The sequence below is a fragment of the Pelobates fuscus genome, chromosome 4, assembly GCF_036172605.1.
Source record: "Pelobates fuscus isolate aPelFus1 chromosome 4, aPelFus1.pri, whole genome shotgun sequence".
NCBI lineage: Eukaryota > Metazoa > Chordata > Amphibia > Anura > Pelobatidae > Pelobates > Pelobates fuscus.
The window spans coordinates 362,602,491-362,624,025 of NC_086320.1; the positions used below are offsets into that span (position 1 = coordinate 362,602,491).

The 21,535-nt window shown below is 43.1% G+C and overlaps 1 protein-coding gene across 2 annotated transcripts in view; it reads right to left on the reverse strand.

Annotated features, from left to right (window-relative positions):
- DYNC2I1 (dynein 2 intermediate chain 1) overlaps positions 1-21,535 on the reverse strand; it is a 53,340-nt gene that overhangs the window by 20,405 nt on the left and 11,400 nt on the right. For both annotated transcript variants that reach the window (XM_063452661.1, XM_063452659.1), the window contains exons 8-14: positions 12,859-13,048; positions 11,833-11,935; positions 9,588-9,717; positions 8,870-8,981; positions 8,226-8,314; positions 7,366-7,495; positions 6,388-6,560 (exon numbers count right to left, since the gene is read on the reverse strand). In XM_063452661.1, the coding sequence (XP_063308731.1) occupies positions 6,388-6,560; positions 7,366-7,495; positions 8,226-8,314; positions 8,870-8,981; positions 9,588-9,717; positions 11,833-11,935; positions 12,859-13,048 (927 nt within the window). The remainder of the gene's footprint in view (positions 1-6,387; positions 6,561-7,365; positions 7,496-8,225; positions 8,315-8,869; positions 8,982-9,587; positions 9,718-11,832; positions 11,936-12,858; positions 13,049-21,535) is intronic.

Sequence of the window (21,535 nt, forward strand, 5' to 3'; positions counted from 1 at the left end):
CTGCCCAATATCGTCAAATGAGAGGATCTTAAACAATTGAAGATTATGCTAGCGCTAGTGTACTTATAATCTTAATTTTAATAATGACAGGAGGCGAGTATTTTGCATTACTCTCTTTACTAAACTCCACAGCAGTAAAGAAAGTGAAAACATTTAAACCAATCAAAATGCAAAACAGTGAGCATATAGTCCCTGTGAACAGGCTCCTCCCCCTCTTTCGGAGCGACATCGGAACAGGGAAGAAGGTTGATGATAAAGTCTGTAATGAACATCAGTAGTAGTCTTTAACGGGAGTGATGAACTTCTTGGCTTGAGTAGAAAAACAGGTACCAACAGGTGAAGTGTCCAATAGGGTCTTTGGTCTTTGAAATATGAGCCGTAATCCTATGGATATGTGGTAGATGTTCCCAATCTTTGCGAAGTTAAACTGAAAGGAGAATATGAGAAGGTTCGGCACCGGTCTTACAACTGTTTGTAGTCATGACAGTGATCCATCGGATAATATTGCATTAATAATAATAATTGCGAGTTCTGTGTGGAATCTACTAGTAGTTTAATAGGCTGATGATAATAATGGATATGTTAAGCCAAACACATTAACATTGAGAAAAAATTAGACAACAGGAAAGGAAAGATGTAGACAAGAAATATAACTAGAGTAGTTCCCCTCCTCCGGGTGGGAAGGGTGGTAAAATACTCGCCTCCTGTCATTATTAAAATTAAGATTATAAGTACACTAGCGCTAGCATAATCTTCAATTTTATCACATGACAGGAGGCTTCCTATTTTGCATTTTTAACGCTGTAGGATAAGAGACATAGCCGCACCGGAGTTCGGTCGGAAATAGAAGGTGCGGAATGTAGATTCTCTAGACCAGTCTGCGGAGCGTAGGATATCCGATAGGGAAGCGCCCGCCATAAAGGCTGAGGATGCGCACCGAGTGGGCTCCAAACGTAGTGTCAACGCCGGCTAGCGATAGTAGCCAGCGAACCCATCTTGCTAGAGTGGTGGTAGTGATGGGGACATGTGGTCTAACATATGACACTAGGAGTTGACCTGATGGTGAGGATCGGAGTGGTAGGGTAGCTTCCACGTATTGTTGTAGAGTGGAGACGACACAGAGTTGTGGATCTGTGGGGAAGAAAGGATAAAACACAGATGTGGAGTCCGTCTTAGTGCGACGAGATATCCGGAATGTAACTCCTTCAGGGGAGATTGAGAAAGCGTCTATGTCCAGAGCTCGAATGTCTGAGACCCTGCGGAAGGAGACCAGGCAAAGCAAGACTGTGAGTTTTGCTGATAGCTGACGGAGGGAGAGTCTGTCGTTAGTTGGCCAATCTCTCAGGAATCGGAGGATAACGTCGACGTCCCAGAATTGAGAATATTTCGGCCCTGGGGGGCGTTGTAATCGAATGCCTCTCATGAGTCGACATACGAGTGGGTCCTTTCCCACCGGGATCCCTTGAATGGGGACATGGGCCGCTGAAATAGCTGAACGGATTACGTTTAGTGATCTGTAGGATCGGCCCAATGAGAATAGGTGAGATAGGAAGTTCAAAATGGTTGAAATAGTGGCCGTAAATGGATCGAAGTTTCGTTCCAGACACCAAGTGGACCAAGAATTCCAGGCGGATAGGTAGCATCTTCTGGTTCCAGGGGCCCATGAGTCCCATAGTAGTTCCTTAGCAGCCTGCGATAGTTCGCCGACTTGCCAGGAGCCCCTGAAAGCGTCCAAGCCACCAGATGGAGACGATTGTCTAGGATGAGAGGATGCGGATTGCCTTTGGGATCTGTGAGAATGTACTGATGATGAGGTAGTAGGAGAGGATCGTTGCATGATAGAGCTAGGAGATCTGGGAACCATGGTTGTCCCCTCCATAGTGGAGTGATGAGTACCAGCGAGGTTTGCTGGTTCTTCAGGTAGTGTATGGTCCTCGCTATCATGGCGAAAGGAGGGAAGGCGTAGGCTCCCGTGATTGGCCATGGTTGTAGAAATGCGTCCACTGCTGCGCACTCCGGGTCTGGGAGCCAGCTGAAGTATAATTTCATTTGTCTGTTGTTGCGGGACGCAAATAGATCTAGGTGGAGTGGTCCTAGGCGATCCGCGATGTGGTTGAAGATTTGTGGATCCAATTTCCAGTCGCTGGTGTCCCGCCAGTGGCGTGAGAACCAATCCGCTGTGAGGTTCGTCTCTCCTGGGAGGTATTCCGCCGTGAGGGAGATGTTGCGAGGTAGGCAGAAGTTGAAGATGTCTTTCGTTATTTCTGATAGGAGCCGGGAGCGGGCTCCGCCTAGGCGGTTGATGTAGCGGACTGCGGAGATGTTGTCCATCCGGAGGAGGATGCAGCAGTCCGACTTGTCCTTCGCTAGGCTTCGGATGGCGAAGGACCCCGCCAGAAGTTCTAGGCAGTTTATATGTAAGTTGAGGTCCTGGGATGTCCAGGCGCCTCCTGTCGATATATTTCCGCTCGTTGCACCCCATCCCCAGAGGCTGGCGTCTGATTCTAGTATCATGTCGGGAGCCTTTCCGAAGATGGCTCGGCCGTTCCACGCCTCCATGCTGTCCAGCCACCATCTGAGTTTGTCTCTGACTTCCTCTGTCATCGGGACCAGCTGGTCGTAAGAGGGGTTTTCCCTGAGGAAGGAAGCTTTGAGACGTTGCATCGCCCGGTAGTGAAGTGGACCCGGGAATATAGCTTGAATGGAAGCAGAGAGAAGTCCCACTATGCATGCAAGGGCGCGGAGTGGAATGGTGTGGCAGCGGATGGCTCTGCGTAATTCCTTGCGGATGGCTGAGATTTTTGCTGTTGGCAGCCGTAGGGTGCTGGAGATGGAATCTATCTCGAATCCCAGAAATTGTACCGTCTGTGACGGGGAGATAGCCGACTTCTGAAAGTTCACTATGAAGCCCAGAGATGACAGGAGATCCGTGGTATACCGTGTGTGACGTATCAGTCTGAGTCTGTCTGAGCAGAACAGTAGGAGGTCGTCTAGGTATATGATGCAGCGAATTCCTTGCGCTCGAATATGTGCGACCACGGGCTTCATCAGTTTGGTGAAATGGGGCCGAGCTGAGGCCGAAGGGGAGGCACGTGAATTGCCAGGGAAGGCCTTGCCAGTGGAAACGAAGGTATTGTCTGCAGGATTGGTGGACGGGAACTGATAGGTAAGCGTCCTTGAGGTCTAATCTCGTGAACCAATCCTTGTCTTGTAGCAGGTCTCGTAGAAGATGTATGCCTTCCATCTTGAAGTGGTTGTAAGAAACGAATTCGTTGAGTAGTCGTAGGTTTATGACGGGCCAAAGATCTCCCGTTTTCTTCTTTACCAAGAAGATGTTGCTGAAAAAGCCTAGAGGGTCGGAGGCGGGTTCGATCGCGCCTTTCGAGTATAGGGTTTGAAGTTCGTCGTCGATGAGAGAGGTGTCTATCCTTGAGCTGTGGATGGGACGTGGTAGTTCCGTCTGTCGTGGTTCGTCTACGAAGTCTATGACGTAGCCTTGTACCGTCTGAAGGACCCATGCGTCCGTGGAGATGGAGGTCCATTCCTGAAAGAAAAGGGATATACGACCTGCTGTATGCATGGGGAGAGGAGAATGAGTGAAATGGTTGCTTACCTGAGGAAAAACGAGCTCTGCCTCGGGTGCGTGGTCCTCGACCCCTGTCTGCGCCTCGAGTGTAGGAGTATGGGCGATATCCCGCCTCTGGGTAAAAAGGTTGGGGTCTCGTAGAGCGGGGGCCTGAAGGCCAAAAGCGGCTGGCAGCACGGCCCCTTTGGCGGCCAGCCCGTCCAAAAACACCCCTGGTAGGGTTTTGTCTGAAGACTCTACGCATAGAAGTCTGAGCCTTGTTTAAGGATGCGTAGACGTTTACATGTCTGCTTAGCTCTTTTAGGAAAGCTTCTCCAAAGAGCTTGCCCTGTGCCATAGGACCTAGTTCCTTGGTGCCCAACTCCACCAATTTCCCGTCAATGCGGAGAAGTGCTGCTTTGCGTCGCTCAGAAGATAAGGCGACATTGGCATTACCCACAAAACAGAAGCACCTTTGTGCCCATTCCCGCACATCATGCGCCCATTCTCGTACCATAGTAGCGTCAAATTGATCGGCTTTGGTTAGGGCGTCGTCAGCTAAAAACATAATTCTGGACAATGGTCCCACAGCATCCAGGAGTTTATCCTGTACCCCTCTGAACCCTTTCTCCACACCTTTGCGTGGGTCGCGGCCACCTCGCGACATAAAGGTGGTCATCACCTGGTCAAATTCTGGAGTGTCCGCAACGCGGTCAGGTAAAAACGGTCGTGGGCATTCCGACCTTAAGCGGTTGCGGACTGTCTTGTCCATGGACTTCCGTAACCAGAGGTGCGGGAACCTCGCTAAGTGGTCGGGCGGTGTCCAGTCGCTTGAGCGTGGGTGTCGTATTTTTCGTGGGTCAAACAGTTTTTGCCCCAACGGGTCTAATATAGTGTCTTCATCTTCTTGCGGGGTCTCCGCATTGTCTGGTTCATGGGGTTCTCCCGTGAACGTGTGTTGTGGGAAAAAGGATTGGGATCCTGAATCTGCATCCCAAGCGTCTTCGTTGGAATCTGAGTCATCCGCTTGCCATTCATCTATGATGGCCATGGGTTTAGCTTGCGATTCTTCTTCATCTGAAGAGTACTCATGTTGCGGGTTCGGGGTGGTGGCTATAGTGGGTTTAGCGCGTTTGGCGGGAATTTTGCCTTTAATAGGGTTTTGGAGACCCTTTTCGCCTTTCCAGTGGCGTTTGCCCGTGAAAGTTTCTGGGCTTTTGCGTGATTCTGGTTCGTCAGAATCTGAGTCATTGCGGGTTGTGTGGGTTTTTGATGGTTTCCTCTTGTCGGGACCAGAGGCCATCATTTTGGAGAGAACTTTCTCCATGGAGGCGGATACGGCCTCGTTTACCATATTTTGGAGCTCTGTTGTCTGAGAGGTCTCCATAATGCCTGAATATGTTTGGCACAGGGCGTATAATAGAGGTCAGTATGTTGTATAGTGACAGAAATAAGCTGTTGTGATATCTTTATGCGAGCCCCAGCAGGGTGTAATAATTTGTTTTCGTTGTACAGAGTACAAATTACCCCAGCAGGGTTCAATAAAAGGTAATGGTTTGAGAAAACCAAATAACCCCAGCAGGGTTGTAAATATATATAATACCCCAGCAGGGTATGTAGTGGTATGAAAGGGAAGGTTATACCCTCCGCGTTCTGTCCAAAGGCAGAGTATAATGCCAGAAATTATAGTAGTAATAGATAGTGCCAGTAAGGCAGGATGCAAACCACTGGTTGGGATTTTTTGTTCTGGGCCTCACCCAGGTTGTAGAGGTGGCCACAAAGCGACCTCTGTAGCAGCACAATTTAAGGGCAGCACCCCAAGTATGCACAGGTTAAAATACCTAAGTGCTTAAACAGCTTTAAGCTTAACTGACCTTAGCGACAGTATCGTACAAAAATCCGTGAAGGGAGCTCCTGTGTGTCCCTCGCGGCACTCACAAAATGGCGTCCGTAATCTCGCGAGATGCGGGATTAAAGATGGCCGCCGCGAGTGTAGCCGCGGCTGGAGCCGAGCCGCGGGAACTGAGTGAGAAAAAGGCCGATAGCCGGTAAAGCTCTGGGGCCGCCCGAGGGCGGAATGGAATTGACGGAAAAGGGGAAAGAACCGGGAGCGAAGTTGCTGGAAAGCAACCAGTCCCAGTAAGGAGCATAAGAATTAAGATAGTTAGAAAAAGATAAATACAGATAATAGGAATAGGTAATAATAATAATATAATAATATATAATAATATAATAATAATATAATAAGAAAAATATATAAAAGAATATAAGCGATAACAATGAAAAACATATATATATTATGAGGTAATAGGGAAGAGCCAAAAACTCTGACCTGTCTGCGATGGAGCAGTAAAGAAAGAGGGGGAGGAGCCTGTTCACAGGGACTATATGCTCACTGTTTTGCATTTTGATTGGTTTAAATGTTTTCACTTTCTTTACTGCTGTGGAGTTTAGTAAAGAGAGTAATGCAAAATAGGAAGCCTCCTGTCATGTGATAAAATTTAATTATTACATGAATAAAACAGGTGTATTGAGTGAAAGGGGTGACAACCTGGGGCACATTGAAAGTGTGGAGTTTATTTTCGAATCAATGAGTTTTAAATGTCATGATCATGGTATCACATTGTGATTATGTAGAGATGAATGTATTTGTTGTGTACAATGGTGAAACTTTCAAATTAGAATCATGCTGCAGCAGGGTTTACCCCTGGCAATCATGAACTGGTGGTTTATTTATTTCACACTGATTGTTAAGAACATTTACATTTAATTTTATACTTCTAAAGTCTACCCAAAAAAAATGAATAAATGTTTTTCTGTACCTTGGATTCGCAGATAAGAACATGCTGGGGAGAGGTGGGTTCCCAAATATTCCACACGCAGATAACAAACTTGTCTTTCAGAAGGGTGGATTCGGCATGGTTGCAGGATCCATGCACGGATAGCAGAAGGTGCCTTGGTGCTTCTGAGAAATGTAGTCGGGAAACATTGCGATCTAAAAACAAAGATTGTTCTGAGTGAATATAATTTTTCATCACAGAACGTGAATTCCATCTGGAGCTGGTGTAAGGTATGATAAAGTATCAGTAGAACAAACATCCTATGAAGCGAGCCACACAGTTCCTAGTCCCAAGCGATATTAAAAACAAAATATGAGCGAGACCAACTGAGAAACAGGGTCCTGCCACAAGCTAGCAATCTAGACAGTGACAGCTAAATTGTGGACTGTAGTATCGTAGTATCAACTGACCCCTGGCAAACTATTTACAAATGGCATATTTAAATAGTGATTAGTTTAATGTCTAAACATATTTGAATAAATAACACACATGAACACAAAACAAAATTTATTCACAAAGGAACATAGAAAAAATATAGGTAATATGCTGATGTTCAATTAAAAGGCAGCGGGACTCAATTCTACACTAGGTTTTGGGTCCCCTCACCACTTGTCTACACTTCCTCACCTGCAATACATTCTGTATGGCTCAGGGCACACCATCTAATCCCAGAGGATCCAGTGTGAGGCTTTTCTAACCTCCTGCTCACATGCACTGCATGGTACTTGGTGAAAGGGCCGGATAAAGTCGTATAAAATGCTTTCATCCTCTACTAATCGTAAAAGTAGCACGTCCTAAGTTTCAAAATCATATCATACAACTTGTTTATCCTAATAACCTGGTACAATTAATACAATGTCATAATGAGGAAACTAGTCCGGTTTTTAATTAACTGCTACTTCATGCATTGCTACCAATCAGAAAACAATTATGAACAAAACAATATTAGATATAGTTTACCTTGGAGAAATGGTAATTTGGTATTTATCTGGAAACAGCCATCGCTGATTGACATACATGGTTCTTTGGACTGGGGTTTCCACTCTAAGTGTCTCTCAGCGCGATCCTCTTCCAGGAGAACAGCAACAACCTTGGAAAAGGATTTAAAATCTATAATATTATTTATACAGCGCCAACTTAACAGTCCTTTACAATTTTATAAAAGGGGGAAATTTAACAATAAATGAGACAATTACAACATGATATAGGAATAATAGGTAGATGAGAACTCTGCTCAAGCAAGCTTACAGTTTAGAGGAGTGGAGTATAAAGACGCAATAGGAGGGGACAGCAAACAAACAAGGTGGAAAAGTAGCAGAACTGGAGGTGATAGTGGAGTGTGACTCTTTAAGAGACAGCAAGAGACAGAATTGAGACATAGAAGTAAATCTGGGAGGCCATAAGCATTCTGTCAAACAATAACATTTATTCAAAGTGTTCACAATAATTCTATTTTGACCAATGTGTTTACAATGCTGGATTATTCGTCCCAACTTTTTAACAGCTAACCTTCAGCCGGTAACTGATCAATTTAGGACAGAATAGTGGATGTGGATAAATTCTTCAAATTTTCAAAATCTGTTAAATTTGCAAAAAGGAGTTAACAGCTAAGAATAGAGAATTTAACAGCTTTGTGGTTTTTTTTATAATGTTAGCATTCAGACAGAAGTTTATAACAATTCACTGTTAAGTGAATAATTTAAAAAAATAAATTAAAAAAAAACGTCAGTTTCCCAAGAAATAGTCTTTTATATATACACACAAAAACACACACACAGTATTAAGAATGGTACACTTTAACCAGATTATCAGAAACCTACCTGGAAAGCAGAGCGAAGGAAGCTTGTTAATCGCTGTGCGTCCATCTTCGTTACAGAATCCATATTCAATGCTCCATCATTTTTGTGGCCTATATGACAAGAAGAGAAATGAACATGGTCCATCCATAAAGACCTTCAGATATAAAGTAATAAATCTGGAATTGGGGGGAAAAAAAAAAAAAAATAGGCAAAGAGGTTGGCTGCAGTGGCGGTGTCTCGGGGCTGGAAATGAGGTAAGTAAACTTTATTAAACAGTAACTAAAGGAAACAAAAAAATATATTTTCAGGACTATAGGCTTTTTTAAAGTTAGTTTCTTTAATCATGTGCAGTACTGAATATTCACTATATAGCAAATAAGGAGAAACGTACTATTATATTGACATATTCTAACAGGTATGTTCAATATATTTTATATTAGAATCTAGGTAAATGCCATCTTTTCGTTAGTGGTACTAACAGCCTTCCTATTGAAATCCCTATTTTGTGCCACATTAAGTTGTTTTGCAGATTTGATGCCTGGGTGGTAGGAGATCAGGCAATGAGCTGTGTACATCTGATAATAATGATATGTGCTGAAAGAAACTGCAGGCATTAATAGAGAAATCATTGCAGTTGGATGGCTGGAACACCATAACATACCAACCTCCACAGACCACAGCGCTCTCCCCTGGATGTTGAGTCCATTTCTCTTCAAGATCTATTTCCTCAGTTTGAATATCTCTGTCAACATAATCTTCATTACATTGTACATAAGCCTTAACAATAAAAAATTAGAAACACATATTAAAAACACACCATTTACAGTCAGTAAAACAATCAACAGAGTAAAGTAAAAAAGATAAATAAACAAAATGCAATGTAAACTGTATTATATAAAAAAAAAATACATAAAATGTGTTTTGGCTCTGTCTAATACAGCAGCATGCCACTAGGAGGCAGATGCAAGATGGAAACTACAAAAAAAATATGCTCAATTCACTTTCAAATGGTGTAATATGTATACACAATTTACACCATAAAACAATATAAATAAATTCACACTGAGTAACTGCCTGCCATTTTTTATGAATTACATATTAGCATCTATCCTTTCTGCTGTCTGGATTTCATAGCATTTAAACATAAAAAGTGAAGTTTTATCAGTAATTTTAAATGTCTTCATAATCCTCTTGGCTCATGAATTGTAGAGCTATCACCCTTACACATATTATGAGGTCAATTCATGAAGACATATGCAAAGGGTTAAGTTGGAATTTTAATGGTAAGCAGTAAATAATTTATATGGTGAGCAAGGTGGAATTTCCCTGGCAAATTATTTTATTTCCTGGCAAAACAAAGAAATAAAAATAATGCATGCCTACCTGTTTTGTATTTGTTTTTCCAAAAGTTCGGATGTACATGTCATATTCTTTCACTGGAGCCAGATCCAACAAAGACACAGTACAAGAAAAATCCAAGTCTATGAGTCGAAGTAAATCTGTGCTCCGTTTTCTTAAATAATAAACAAGAAATAAAAGCCTCAATGAAAGACCTACAGAATAAAGATCATGAGATTTTTAAAGGGACACTAGAGTCACAAGAACAACAACAGCTTATTGTATTTGTTCTGGTGAGTAGAAGCATTCCCTTCAGGCTTTTTACAGTAAATACTGTATTTTCAGAGAAAAGGCTTTACATTACAGCCTGGGAATACCTCCACTGGCCACACCTCAGATGGCTACTAGAGGTGCTTCCTGGGGCAGTGCTGCACACTCCATGTCTCCACCCTCTGCATGCAGACACTGAACTTTCCTCATAGAGATGCATTGACCCTATGAGGAGATGCAGATAGGCCAGGACTGTGTTTGGCACCTCCCCCTCCCCAGCCCTCCTCCTTGGCTGAGATCATCAGCATTGACAATCTCAGCCAATTCAATGCTTCCCTGTGGCAAAGCATCGTGATTGGCTGAAATCATCACTTCTGATCTCAGCCAAGGAGTCAGATCATGGGCAGAACCAGCGCCTGCATACTGGAATAAAAGTAAGATTTTACTATATTTAGGGAGATTGGGGGGGAGCAGATGTTGATTTTAACCCTCTAAGCTCAAGAATACATGTTTGTGTTCCTGACCCTACAGTGTTCCTTTAAATGACAACTGTGATCAACTTTTCACTTCTCATGATTTTTAAAACGTTTTTTTATTATTTTTTTATGTAATTATTGTTTTATTACGTATATTGATTTTCTTCGATTTTTATTTTTAAATGTAACTTTATGTGGCTGAGCAGCCATGTTGAGTCAGACTCTGCTATTTGACCAAATGTTGCTAAACCTAACTGGCTTGCTGCACACAGGAACATATACAAATCTTCACTGTCACACAGTAATGAGTACAAATACTAGACAAAGCGCTGTACCTTTTCCTATAGCAAGTTTTCAGAAAGCAAAGTTCACTATATCTCTACACTCCCAAAAGAGAGGGGGACAAATAAAAAATGTAAATGGCAATAAATACTAGGATTTGTAAGGCAAGCATGCTCCATCTTAGGAATTAGGAACAGAGGTGAACTTTAAAACTAACAGTTAGGGAGTGGGGTTAGAGATAATGGGCTGGACATTGAGAATAAAGTTTAGGGTTACTTAAATAAAATTCCATTAATATCAAACGCAAATTCCTAGACTCATCCAGAGGGTCCTGGGTACTTTGCTCTATCCGATTACAATAATCTTTCTAGGTAAGCCGTATTAGGACAAGATTATCAATGGTTATCACAAAGCATAAGCTACATATGGACTGAAAACAAAGCACCACCTGCCAAACATCTATACCTGATATCGCATGTTACATTGGAGGTCTGACTTTAGGCTCACAAAGATCTGAATACTCGGATCCTTCTACAGATTGTGTTTACCATAAGAATATAATCCCGGGGAGTAAAAATTGCAAGATTTATATGTATCTATCTACACACAAACACACATATACATATATACACACACTTTGTTATTTTTGACATGAGTACGAATAAATAGCACATTACAAAATGACAAATGGAAAATATTTAATAAAGATAATTTATAAAAAATATACATAAATAAGATACTCCGTTCTGACTGTCCTCTGTTGCAAGGTTTCGTATGACAGTTATAATAGCAATGGCACTTCCTGACCCTCTTGTAGAGATCTTGCACAGATACGTACTCTCACACACTCACCCTCTCACTGCATTCATGAAAGAAAAACGTGCTTGTAAGCGAGTGAAAGCAATCCCCATCTTCTAAAAACTTGTTCTAGTTTTTCTCTGTACGCAGCAGATTATTATCTGCATGTGAATGCTGCTGTATAGCTCTTCTGTAGAAAGCAGCGGGTTTCCACTGGAGAACTGTACATTTCCCATAAAACCATGAAAAGTGAGGGTTTCTGGGAAATATACAGCAGTTACTTTCCATTTAATAGTTCCCTCTGTCCACTGAAAAAAAATGAGACCAATGGTCTATGTATATTATATAAAAAGCATCTGAATTTACAAAAAAAAACAAACAAATCTAGATTTATTTTTGGCATGATGCTCTATCAAATGCACTTGCACCCTTTAACTGCAGTTAGAAGATACATCTATACTTACTTTAGCTTAGTGGCTATTTGGCGATTAACCCCCTGTTGCTTTGCAGTTCCAAAGTCTATAAAAATACCCCTGTGAGCTACCTTGTTTGTAGGATCTGGTCGGCCTACAAAAAATACAAAGACAAAAGTAACAGATTTGTAAAATAATAAAAGGTCGACGAGCTGACAATCCGTTTATATGCACATCTCAACTATTAGCAGAGACCCCAAGGCAAAAGGTCTATTAAAAAGGCATTTCTCAATTCATGCATCTCTAGCCTGACTTCTATATTTCTGGTTTAATACATTAAAAGTGTGCAAATGATGCTGACATGTTGTGTTTCACTCCACTATCCTATACTCTGATCCAGACAGTAATGTGTCATTGTTATCCTGTGTACTGATATTGCACCTCAAAAATAAAGAATTATAAAAAGGCATTTCATTGAAAACTTCTAAAACAAATGACTGATATGTATCATTTAAGAATTAGGTGCCAACATCAGACACGAAAAATACTGAATCTTTATTCTTTTTTTTTTTTTTAGAAATGATTCCTCGTATTGTTTTTCCATTTGTGTTTTAAACAAATGTTTTGATTGACTTAACCTGTTAACTTCTTCAGTAAAAGAGTAAAATACAGTAGATATAGACCACCAATGTTCCTGCAATGGTTATTCCAGCGTCTCCAGACTTCCAGCCTTAGAAACTAAAAGAATGTTCTTCTGTTTCCTGTGCTCATCACACTCTGCCCTAGAGTCAGTTGAGTTTCTAAAACATGGTCTCTGCACCTAATGCGGGCATGCAAAGCAAGGTATGCAGGGTTCAGAGCTTCAAGGTGAGTCAAATAGGCTGGTGGAAAGCCTGTCTTTCCTTAAAAATATGGGTGATTGCTAACCTGCAAGGAACAACAACAACCATATTGTGTAAGAATAATGCTTGGCTTGTCAGCAATGCGGAGAGTGGTACTAGAACAGGTTCTAGAGGATGTGGCTAGTGAGGTGCTTGTTCACTGAAGTTTAGAACATTCATATAATCTACTACAAACCGTTTGGCTCTGGCTCATATATATTTTGTTCCTCCTTTGAGGGAAATGAGGCAATCAGATCATTTTCCAAAGCCATAGCCTTCTGAATGGCTGCCATTTCTGTGTTTTTGAAAGCCGACAGAGGGTTTTGGTAATTTACTGGTTCCTTAAGCTCAGGGTCACTCTCATCTTCAAAATCGTCATCATAATCCTACAAGAAAAAAAAATTACAATTTTAAGTAGATTAATAGGTGACTTACAAATTGTATTTAGGCAAAGGTTGTGTGGTGGAATCTCGGTAAAAATAAATTTAGTAGGCCGAGATTACCACGTGGCATGTGTACGTGCATATGCTGACGTATCGATCAGTTGGTTGCACGAGGCAAGATACGATCAGTAGTGTACGGAGCATGTGCAAGAATACAGGATGTAGTATTCCCCTCCTCCATTGTGCTGGACAGGCCATGCGGTCAAGCAGGAAGTTAATTCTTATTTGTATTGATTGGTCAAGAGAATGTGCGGGTGGAGCTTAATATGGGAGGAGTTATGTGCCTATATAAGGAGCCTGCACTATTGTCCGGGGCTCAGAACTTGTTGTATTTTGGTGACGTTAGTCCCTCTGAGTCCCGATCGGTGATCCAATAAAGAATCTCTTCCTTCCTGAAGAAACCTGTGTCCATCTCTCTGTGCTTCGCTTCCGTCAGTTTCTCCGGTATCATTTGGTGCATTGGCCGGGAAGCTCATCGTTCAACGGTAGCTGAGAGGCAGAGGCGTGAGACGGTCTATCTTTGCCCACGTTCTCTACGGCTGCACCCCTGAACTTCTGCGTGGACCTCCCTTCGTCTCGGCGCCACTGGTCTGTTGTCCAGGAGATCATCGGCTTCTACGTAAGAAGTGCTGGGGTGTCCCCGTCGATGAGTGTGAACTCAGGTTCAGGAACGAGGAGGTAAGACAACTGCTGTTCTAGACGGCAGACCCACTAGGGGTATACCGATTGTGCGGTAGGCCCATAAGGGGTTATTTGTGTATGGAATCTGCCCCCTCTGTCGGAGGGAAGGAGCGAAGGCGCACCGCTCAATCGAACGCTCTTTAGTCAGACCGTTTGATTTGGTTAGTCAGGCGGGGTCCTGTGTAAATAGCCCTAGCCGGACACCGGTGTCTTGTCTAGACTAGCGTTCTAGGGTGTATATTACGTTCGCTAGGTCGGAGGGACCGGGAGACTAAGCGGCGCCTGTGTAAATTCGGTTCGCTAGCTCTCAACCTATCTTGGCTAAGTGGGAAGGCGTGTAAATTTGGAACCCACTAGACTTTTGATAGTAATCGACTAAGAGGCGCCTGTGTAAATCCGGTCCTCTAGCTCGCTATATGTGGTGCTTGGGCAGTGTGGCTAACCAAAACGGGTGTACATAGTTTTAGGTAGTCCATTCAAGGTACTGGCCAATAGTTTAGTTGGGAATTGTAAATGTGTTAAAGATTGTTTAGTAAAGTGTATATCTTGTTAGATAGCGCGAGCTCAGCCGTCTAGCGAGAGTGTTAATAGTGTGTTGCTGTATTATAGTGCACGGTACCATAACCCTGTATATTTACTGACACTGTATATAAGTACTAATCATTGTCGTCCATTGCATGTTTAACACCATAACCACTAATAATTGTATTGTGACCTTAAATTGTGCTTTGACCTATGCTAACCGTACTGTAACCGCTATTTGTAAAAGACGATGTTACTGGGGTGTGTTATAGACGGGTAATTCGTATATAGAGAATTATAGCGTGGGTGACTGTATAGTTTCGCCAAAGGGCATAATATTGATTATCTAGTGACTGGTGTAACAGCTGTGTGTGTACGGGAATTCCCTGCGTGTTTATTGTGTTATTGTGTACGTTTCACTTGGTAACCGTACCACGTGGTGCTGTTGCCAGAGGAAACGGGTGTGACTGTTGAATAGTACGCGTGCATAGTATTCGTTGTCAACGACGTTCCATTGATAAGTATGGGCGCGTCGCAGTCAACGATTCCGGATCCCTTAGGTTGTATGGTGAAGAATTTTAAAAAGGGATTCAAGACATGTGATTTTGGGGTTAAAATGTCTCCTGTACGTTTGGTCACTTTGTGTACTAGGGAGTGGCCTACTTTGGTTGCGGCATGGCCGCCACGTGGCAGTTTGGATCCAACTCTGGTACAGCGCTTACACGTGGCTGTATCAGGTAGGCCTGAACTTTACGGGCAGTTTCCTTATATTGATTGTTGGAGACAGGCCGTAAATGACTCGCCAAAATGGATCCAGACGTGCCACGAGGAGCAATGTCGCCTCATGGTGGCTAGGACTTGTTTGTCCACTAGGACTGGTGTTAGGCCCATTTTGGACACGCCCCCTGAGTCCGAGATCCCTTTGCCGCCCCCTTACTTTCCTTTAAGAGGAAGTGACGCAAATGCAGGAAGTCCTGCAACCCTTCCCTCATTGCCCTCATCCACTTCCGCTTCCTCCTCCAGTACAGAATCCACCCCCTCTCGTACTAAATCTCCCCTTCCGGAATCAGAGCCAACCCCCATTAGATCTGAATATCCTGATTTGGCGCCACTTCAGACTTCCGGTCAAGCTTCTTCTAGCTCGACCCGAAGTGTTTTATTTACTACCTTTTCCCAAAACCAAGCTCCCACATCCTCATACCCTATTTCTCCCCGACTGGAACCCATAACTGACGCCCTTCCACGTAGCCCCATACAAACCCGACAACTGACCGGTACCCAACAATTAAAACATTATCAGATGCCTCTTCTCTTTATATGCCTGAATGTCCAGTCCAATTGCTGGGACGTGATATGCTATCTAAATTACAAGCGCAGATTACGTTCCTACCAAATGGAACAACATCCTTCAAGTTTAATGGACCTTCAGGTATTATGACATTATCCGTACCAAAGGAAGAAGAGTGGCGACTTTATACAGCGTGGACTAGCCAAAACCCTAGGAGTGATGAGTCTTTATTCAACATACCAGGAGTTTGGGCAGAGAACAACCCACCAGGACTGGCCCGCAATATTCCACCTATTAAAATTGAACTAAAACTTGGGGTTTATCCAGTGAGCCTAAGACAATATCACATCCCGCAGAAGGCTAAGAAGAACATACAATCTTATCTGGATAAGTTCATACGGTATGGTATCCTAAAATTCTGTACTTCCCCCTGGAACACCCCATTGCTGCCTGTTCAAAAGCCCGGTACAGATGAGTATCGACCTGTGCAGGACTTGAGAGCAGTCAATGATGCGGTTGTTAGTATACATCCAGTCGTATCCAATCCATATAACCTGCTTGCTTTAATTCCGGGCGGGGCTACTTACTTTACAGTCTTAGACCTCAAAGATGCCTTCTTTTGCCTCCGAATTGCCGCAGAAAGTCAATGTATTTTCGCTTTCCAATGGGAGAACGCTGTAACGGGCTCAAAACGCCAAATGACCTGGACAAGACTGCCCCAAGGGTTTAAAAATTCACCTACCCTATTTGGTTCAGCTCTAAGTCAAGATCTACTGGATTTCGAGTCCATCCCAGGAGAGTGTGTATTGTTACAGTATGTAGATGACTTGTTGATAGCAGCAGTTACAAAGGAAATATGTCAGCAAGCAACGCACGATCTACTACACATTCTCTGGAAGGCAGGATACAAGGTGTCTAGAAAGAAGGCTCAGTTGTGTTTGCCAACTGTCAAATATCTGGGATTCCATATCTCTGAAGGTCAAAGAATTATGGGGCCAGAGAGGAAAAAAGCTGTGTGCCAAATACCGATACCCAAGAATAGAAGACAAGTGCGAGAATTCTTGGGGGCAGCAGGCTTCTGTAGGATATGGATTCCCAGCTACGCGATACTGGCAAAACCTCTGTATGCAGCTATCAAAGGTACAGAGCACGACCCCTTCTTATGGACTCAAGAACAGCAAACGGCATTTGAAGATGTGAAGAAGGCTTTGATGAGTGCCCCAGCATTAGGTCTACCTGATCACACACGACCATTCTACCTGTATGTACATGAGCAAAGAAGAATGGCTGTGGGAGTAATGACACAGTACTTGGGATCATGGCAAAGACCTGTTGCCTACATGTCTAAGCAACTGGATGCAGTGGCCAGCGGACTTCCACCTTGTCTAAGAGCCGTAGCTGCAGCCGCCCTGCTAGTAGCTGAAGCCGATAAACTCACTCTGGGTCAAGAACTTTATGTACGAGTCCCACATGCAGTACAGACGTTGTTGGATTCCAAAGGAAATCATTGGTTTAGTAACAGCCGTATGACTAAGTATCAAGCAATGCTGTGTGAAAACCCAAGAGTGCATTTAGAGACTGTAAACACCTTAAATCCAGCTACCCTTTTGCCACAACCTACTGAAAGTCAACATGATTGTTTGGAAGTAATGGACGAAGTATTTTCAAGTAGACCAGATCTTCGTGATTTTCCCATCCAGAACCCCGATGTTCAATATTACACCGACGGCAGTAGTTATGTGAAAGAAGGGATCCGCTATGCAGGATATGCACTAACAACAATAGACAAGGTGATAGAAGCTCGGCCACTGGCGAAAGGAACATCAGCACAAAAGGCAGAATTGATAGCACTGACACGAGCGTTACAATTGGCTGAAGGTTTAAGAGTAAACATCTACACGGACTCCAAGTATGCGTTTTTAACCACTCATGCCCACGGAGCTTTGTATAAAGAAAGAGGACTATTGAATTCAGAAGGCAAAGAAATCAAATATGCAGCTGAAATCCTACAACTATTGGAAGCAGTGTGGGAGCCGAAAGAAGTCGGTATTATACATTGTCGAGCGCATCTGAGAGGAGATGGTGATGTAACTAAAGGAAATCGGATGGCAGACAGTACAGCTAAGCGTGCCGCTGAATCGGGAAGACAGGAGTATGTGGGGCATATAGCTGCTCTTATACCAACTCCACTGTCTCAATGGACTCCAGTTTATACAGCTCAGGAAGAGGAGTGGTTAAAGACTGAACCTGGAAAGTATTTGGAGAACAAATGGTATCAGTTAGAAGATGGAAGAATAGTCATTCCAGCATCACTAGCGGTAGAAATTGTCCAAAACTATCACAACGGGACACATTCTGGGAGAGACAGCACAGAAGAATCTCTCAGAAAGCATTTCTACATACCAAGATTGTCCAACTTGACTCAGGCCATTGTACGAAGATGTGTAACGTGTGCTAAAAATAATGCAAGGCAAGGACCAGTAAAGCCACCAGGAGTCCAGTTTATGGGGGGACTCCCCATGTCCGATTTACAAATTGACTTTACAGTGATGCCTAAATCGGGTGGACATCGTTACCTGTTGGTAATTGTGTGCACCTATTCAGGCTGGGTAGAAGCATGTCCTACTCGTACAGAGAAAGCAGGAGAAGTTGTGAGATTCCTGTTACGAGAAATAATACCCCGATATGGACTACCCTGCTCTATAGGATCGGACAATGGTCCAGCTTTTGTTCACCAGTGCCTACAGCAACTGACTCATATGCTTGGTATAAAGTGGAGGCTTCATACTGCATATAGACCCCAGAGTTCTGGTAAGGTAGAGAGAATGAATAGAACTATTAAGAACCAGTTGGCTAAAATGTGTCAGGAAACCCAACTTAAGTGGAACGTTCTCTTACCCATAGCTCTATTGCGAATCCGCAGTACCCCTACCAGAAGGATGGGCCTCTCTCCTTTTGAAATCATGTATGGGCGACCACCTCCCGTACTTGGTAACTTAAGGGGGGATTTGAGTCAGTTGGGAGAAGGAATTACCCGGCAGCAGGTTGTAGAGTTGGGTAAGACTATGGAGGAGGTACAGAAATGGGTACAAGATAGATTACCTGTGAATATTTATCCCCCAGTTCATAGTTACCATCCAGGAGACCAAGTGTGGATTAAAGAGTGGAATAATGTACCGTTAGAGCCCAAGTGGAGAGGTCCTTATGTTGTTCTTTTGTCTACCCCTACAGCGATAAAAGTAGCCGAAGTGACTCCGTGGATACATCACTCCAGGGTTAAACCAGCAGCAGTCGATTCTTGGCAAGTTACAGCAGATCCAGAGAATCCCTGCAAGATCCGGTTAAAACGCACGACTCAGTCGGAGTAACGAGGAACTTTGTGGATTACAAAATTTTATTGTTACAGAGATTTGGTGAAGTGAGTGTTTAGACGGCCATAATAAAGCCTGTCCGCTCACCGACGTATAGTGTATAAGTCAGGGAAAGTCTCGAAGGGACTCCTGTGAAGACGAGCAGAACTCCATTCCCTGCAGCCCTTACATCCTGGAAGCTGAGGTGCCTTCGCACGGACGAAGACTGAGGATGACGGCAAAAGATGTGTTCTTGATAATGTTTATTTATGTGTATTTTTATATTCAGGAAGGTAGAGGTACCGACACTCCTAGCTGTGAGGTATGCATTAAGACTACAAGAACAGGTAACCATATTTCCCAAACCCTAATTTGGCATTCACAATACGAGTGTAAAGGAGATGTATCAAGATGTAGATACCTTAATATAGAATATAGTGTGTGCCATTTAGGAGTAGGAGAACCTAAGTGCTTCAGTCCGGAGTATCAACCTCGTACAATTTGGTTGACTCTCAGGAATGGAGATCCTCAGGGGACCCTAATTAACAAGACAGTATTAGAATCCGTATATTCTTCGGGTGTTCTGCTATTTGACGCATGTAAGGCGATATCAAGTGGTAGAAAGCCGTGGAATGTATGTGGGGATCTTAGATAGGAGAGGACGTATGGGTCTAACGATAAATATATTTGTCCCAGTAGTAAAAATAAATATGTGAGTCCTAGATGCCCAAATAGAGATTATAACTTTTGCCCATATTGGTCTTGTGTGGGGTGGGCAACTTGGGGACAGACAGTAGACAAGGACATGATAGTGACTAAGTTGCCTACCAGCCCATATTGTAAGTCTATGGAATGCAATCCAGTCCATATACTTATAAATAACCCCGACAAGTTCTTAGACAAGTATGGTAATTTATTTGGGTTTCAAATATATGGGACGGGTTTAGATCCTGGGACAATATTGTTTATAGGGATAGAGACTGATACGGTATCCTCCCAGACTCATCAAGTATACCATTCCTTTTATGAAGAGATGAGTATAGATAATAAGATCCCCCATAATGCTAAGAACCTGTTCATTGATTTAGCCGAAAGTATTGCCGGTAGTCTTAATGTTACCAACTGCTATGTGTGTGGAGGTACTAACATGGGAGACCAATGGCCTTGGGAAGCAAAGGAGGTAATGTCCGGTTCTGAGGCAGTTGAACAATTAATATCTACACAAGCCGATTATCATATGAGTGTTAGAGGTAAATCTGAGTGGAGATTAAAGACCTCCATCATAGGTTATGTTTGCATAGCAAGGAAAGGAATAATGTATAATACTTCTGTAGGAGAATTAACTTGTCTAGGGCAAAAAGCTTATGATGATGATACAAAGAATACAACTTGGTGGTCGGCTTCAAATGTCTCAGAACCATCTAACCCGTTTGCTAGATACGCCAATTTAAAGGATGTGTGGTTTGATCTATCCATCACATCTACCTGGAGAGCCCCAGCAAATTTGTACTGGATCTGTGGTAAGAAAGCCTATTCGGAGTTGCCACAGGACTGGGAAGGGGCATGTGTGTTGGGTATGCTCAAACCATCCTTCTTCTTGTTACCTATTGAAACAGGTGAGACTTTAGGTGTTAAAGTGTATGATGTGAATCATAGGAAGAAAAGGGGACCCATAGAGATAGGCGCCTGGGAAGATAATGAATGGCCTCCCCAGCGTATTATAGATTATTATGGGCCAGCCACGTGGGCAGAAGATGGTACCTTTGGTTATAGAACCCCTATTTATATGCTCAACCGTATTATAAGATTACAGGCGGTGGTTGAGATTATCACTAACGAGACATCACAAGCGCTCAATCTTCTAGCGAAGCATAATACCAGGATGAGGACAGCAGTCTACCAAAATAGATTAGCCTTGGATTACCTTTTGACAGTAGAGGGAGGTGTATGTGGGAAGTTTAACCTGAGCAATTGCTGTCTTCAAATAGATGACGAAGGGCAAGCAATAGCTGAGCTTACTAGCCATATGGTTAAACTAGCGCATGTGCCTACTCAGGTATGGAAAGGGTATAATCCAAGTAGTTGGTTTGGTAGCTGGTATGAGTGGTTTGGAGGGCTTAAGGCAGTGGTAGGTGGAGTCCTACTGATTTTAATGTTGTGTCTACTCTTGCCGTGTCTTATACCCTTAGTAGTTAGATCTGTGCAAAGTCTGATAGAAAATATAGCAGAGAGGAAGGCTGCTGCACAGATAATGGCAATTTATAAATATAAGGCTCTAGATCAGGGAGAACCAATGCAGGAAGATGAATGTTGAAGATTCACATCATAAGTTAAGTCTGGTCTGGTTCAAGGTAACTTGCGGTGTATGCAAACTAAGGTTAAGTGATGCCTCAAGTAATTGTGAAATATCAAGAGGCATCAAAGGGGGGAATGTGGTGGAATCTCTGTAAAAATAAATTTAGTAGGCCGAGATTACCACGTGGCATGTGTACGTGCATATGCTGACGTATCGATCAGTTGGTTGCATGAGGCAAGATACGATCAGTAGTGTACGGAGCATGTGCAAGAATACAGGATGTAGTATTCCCC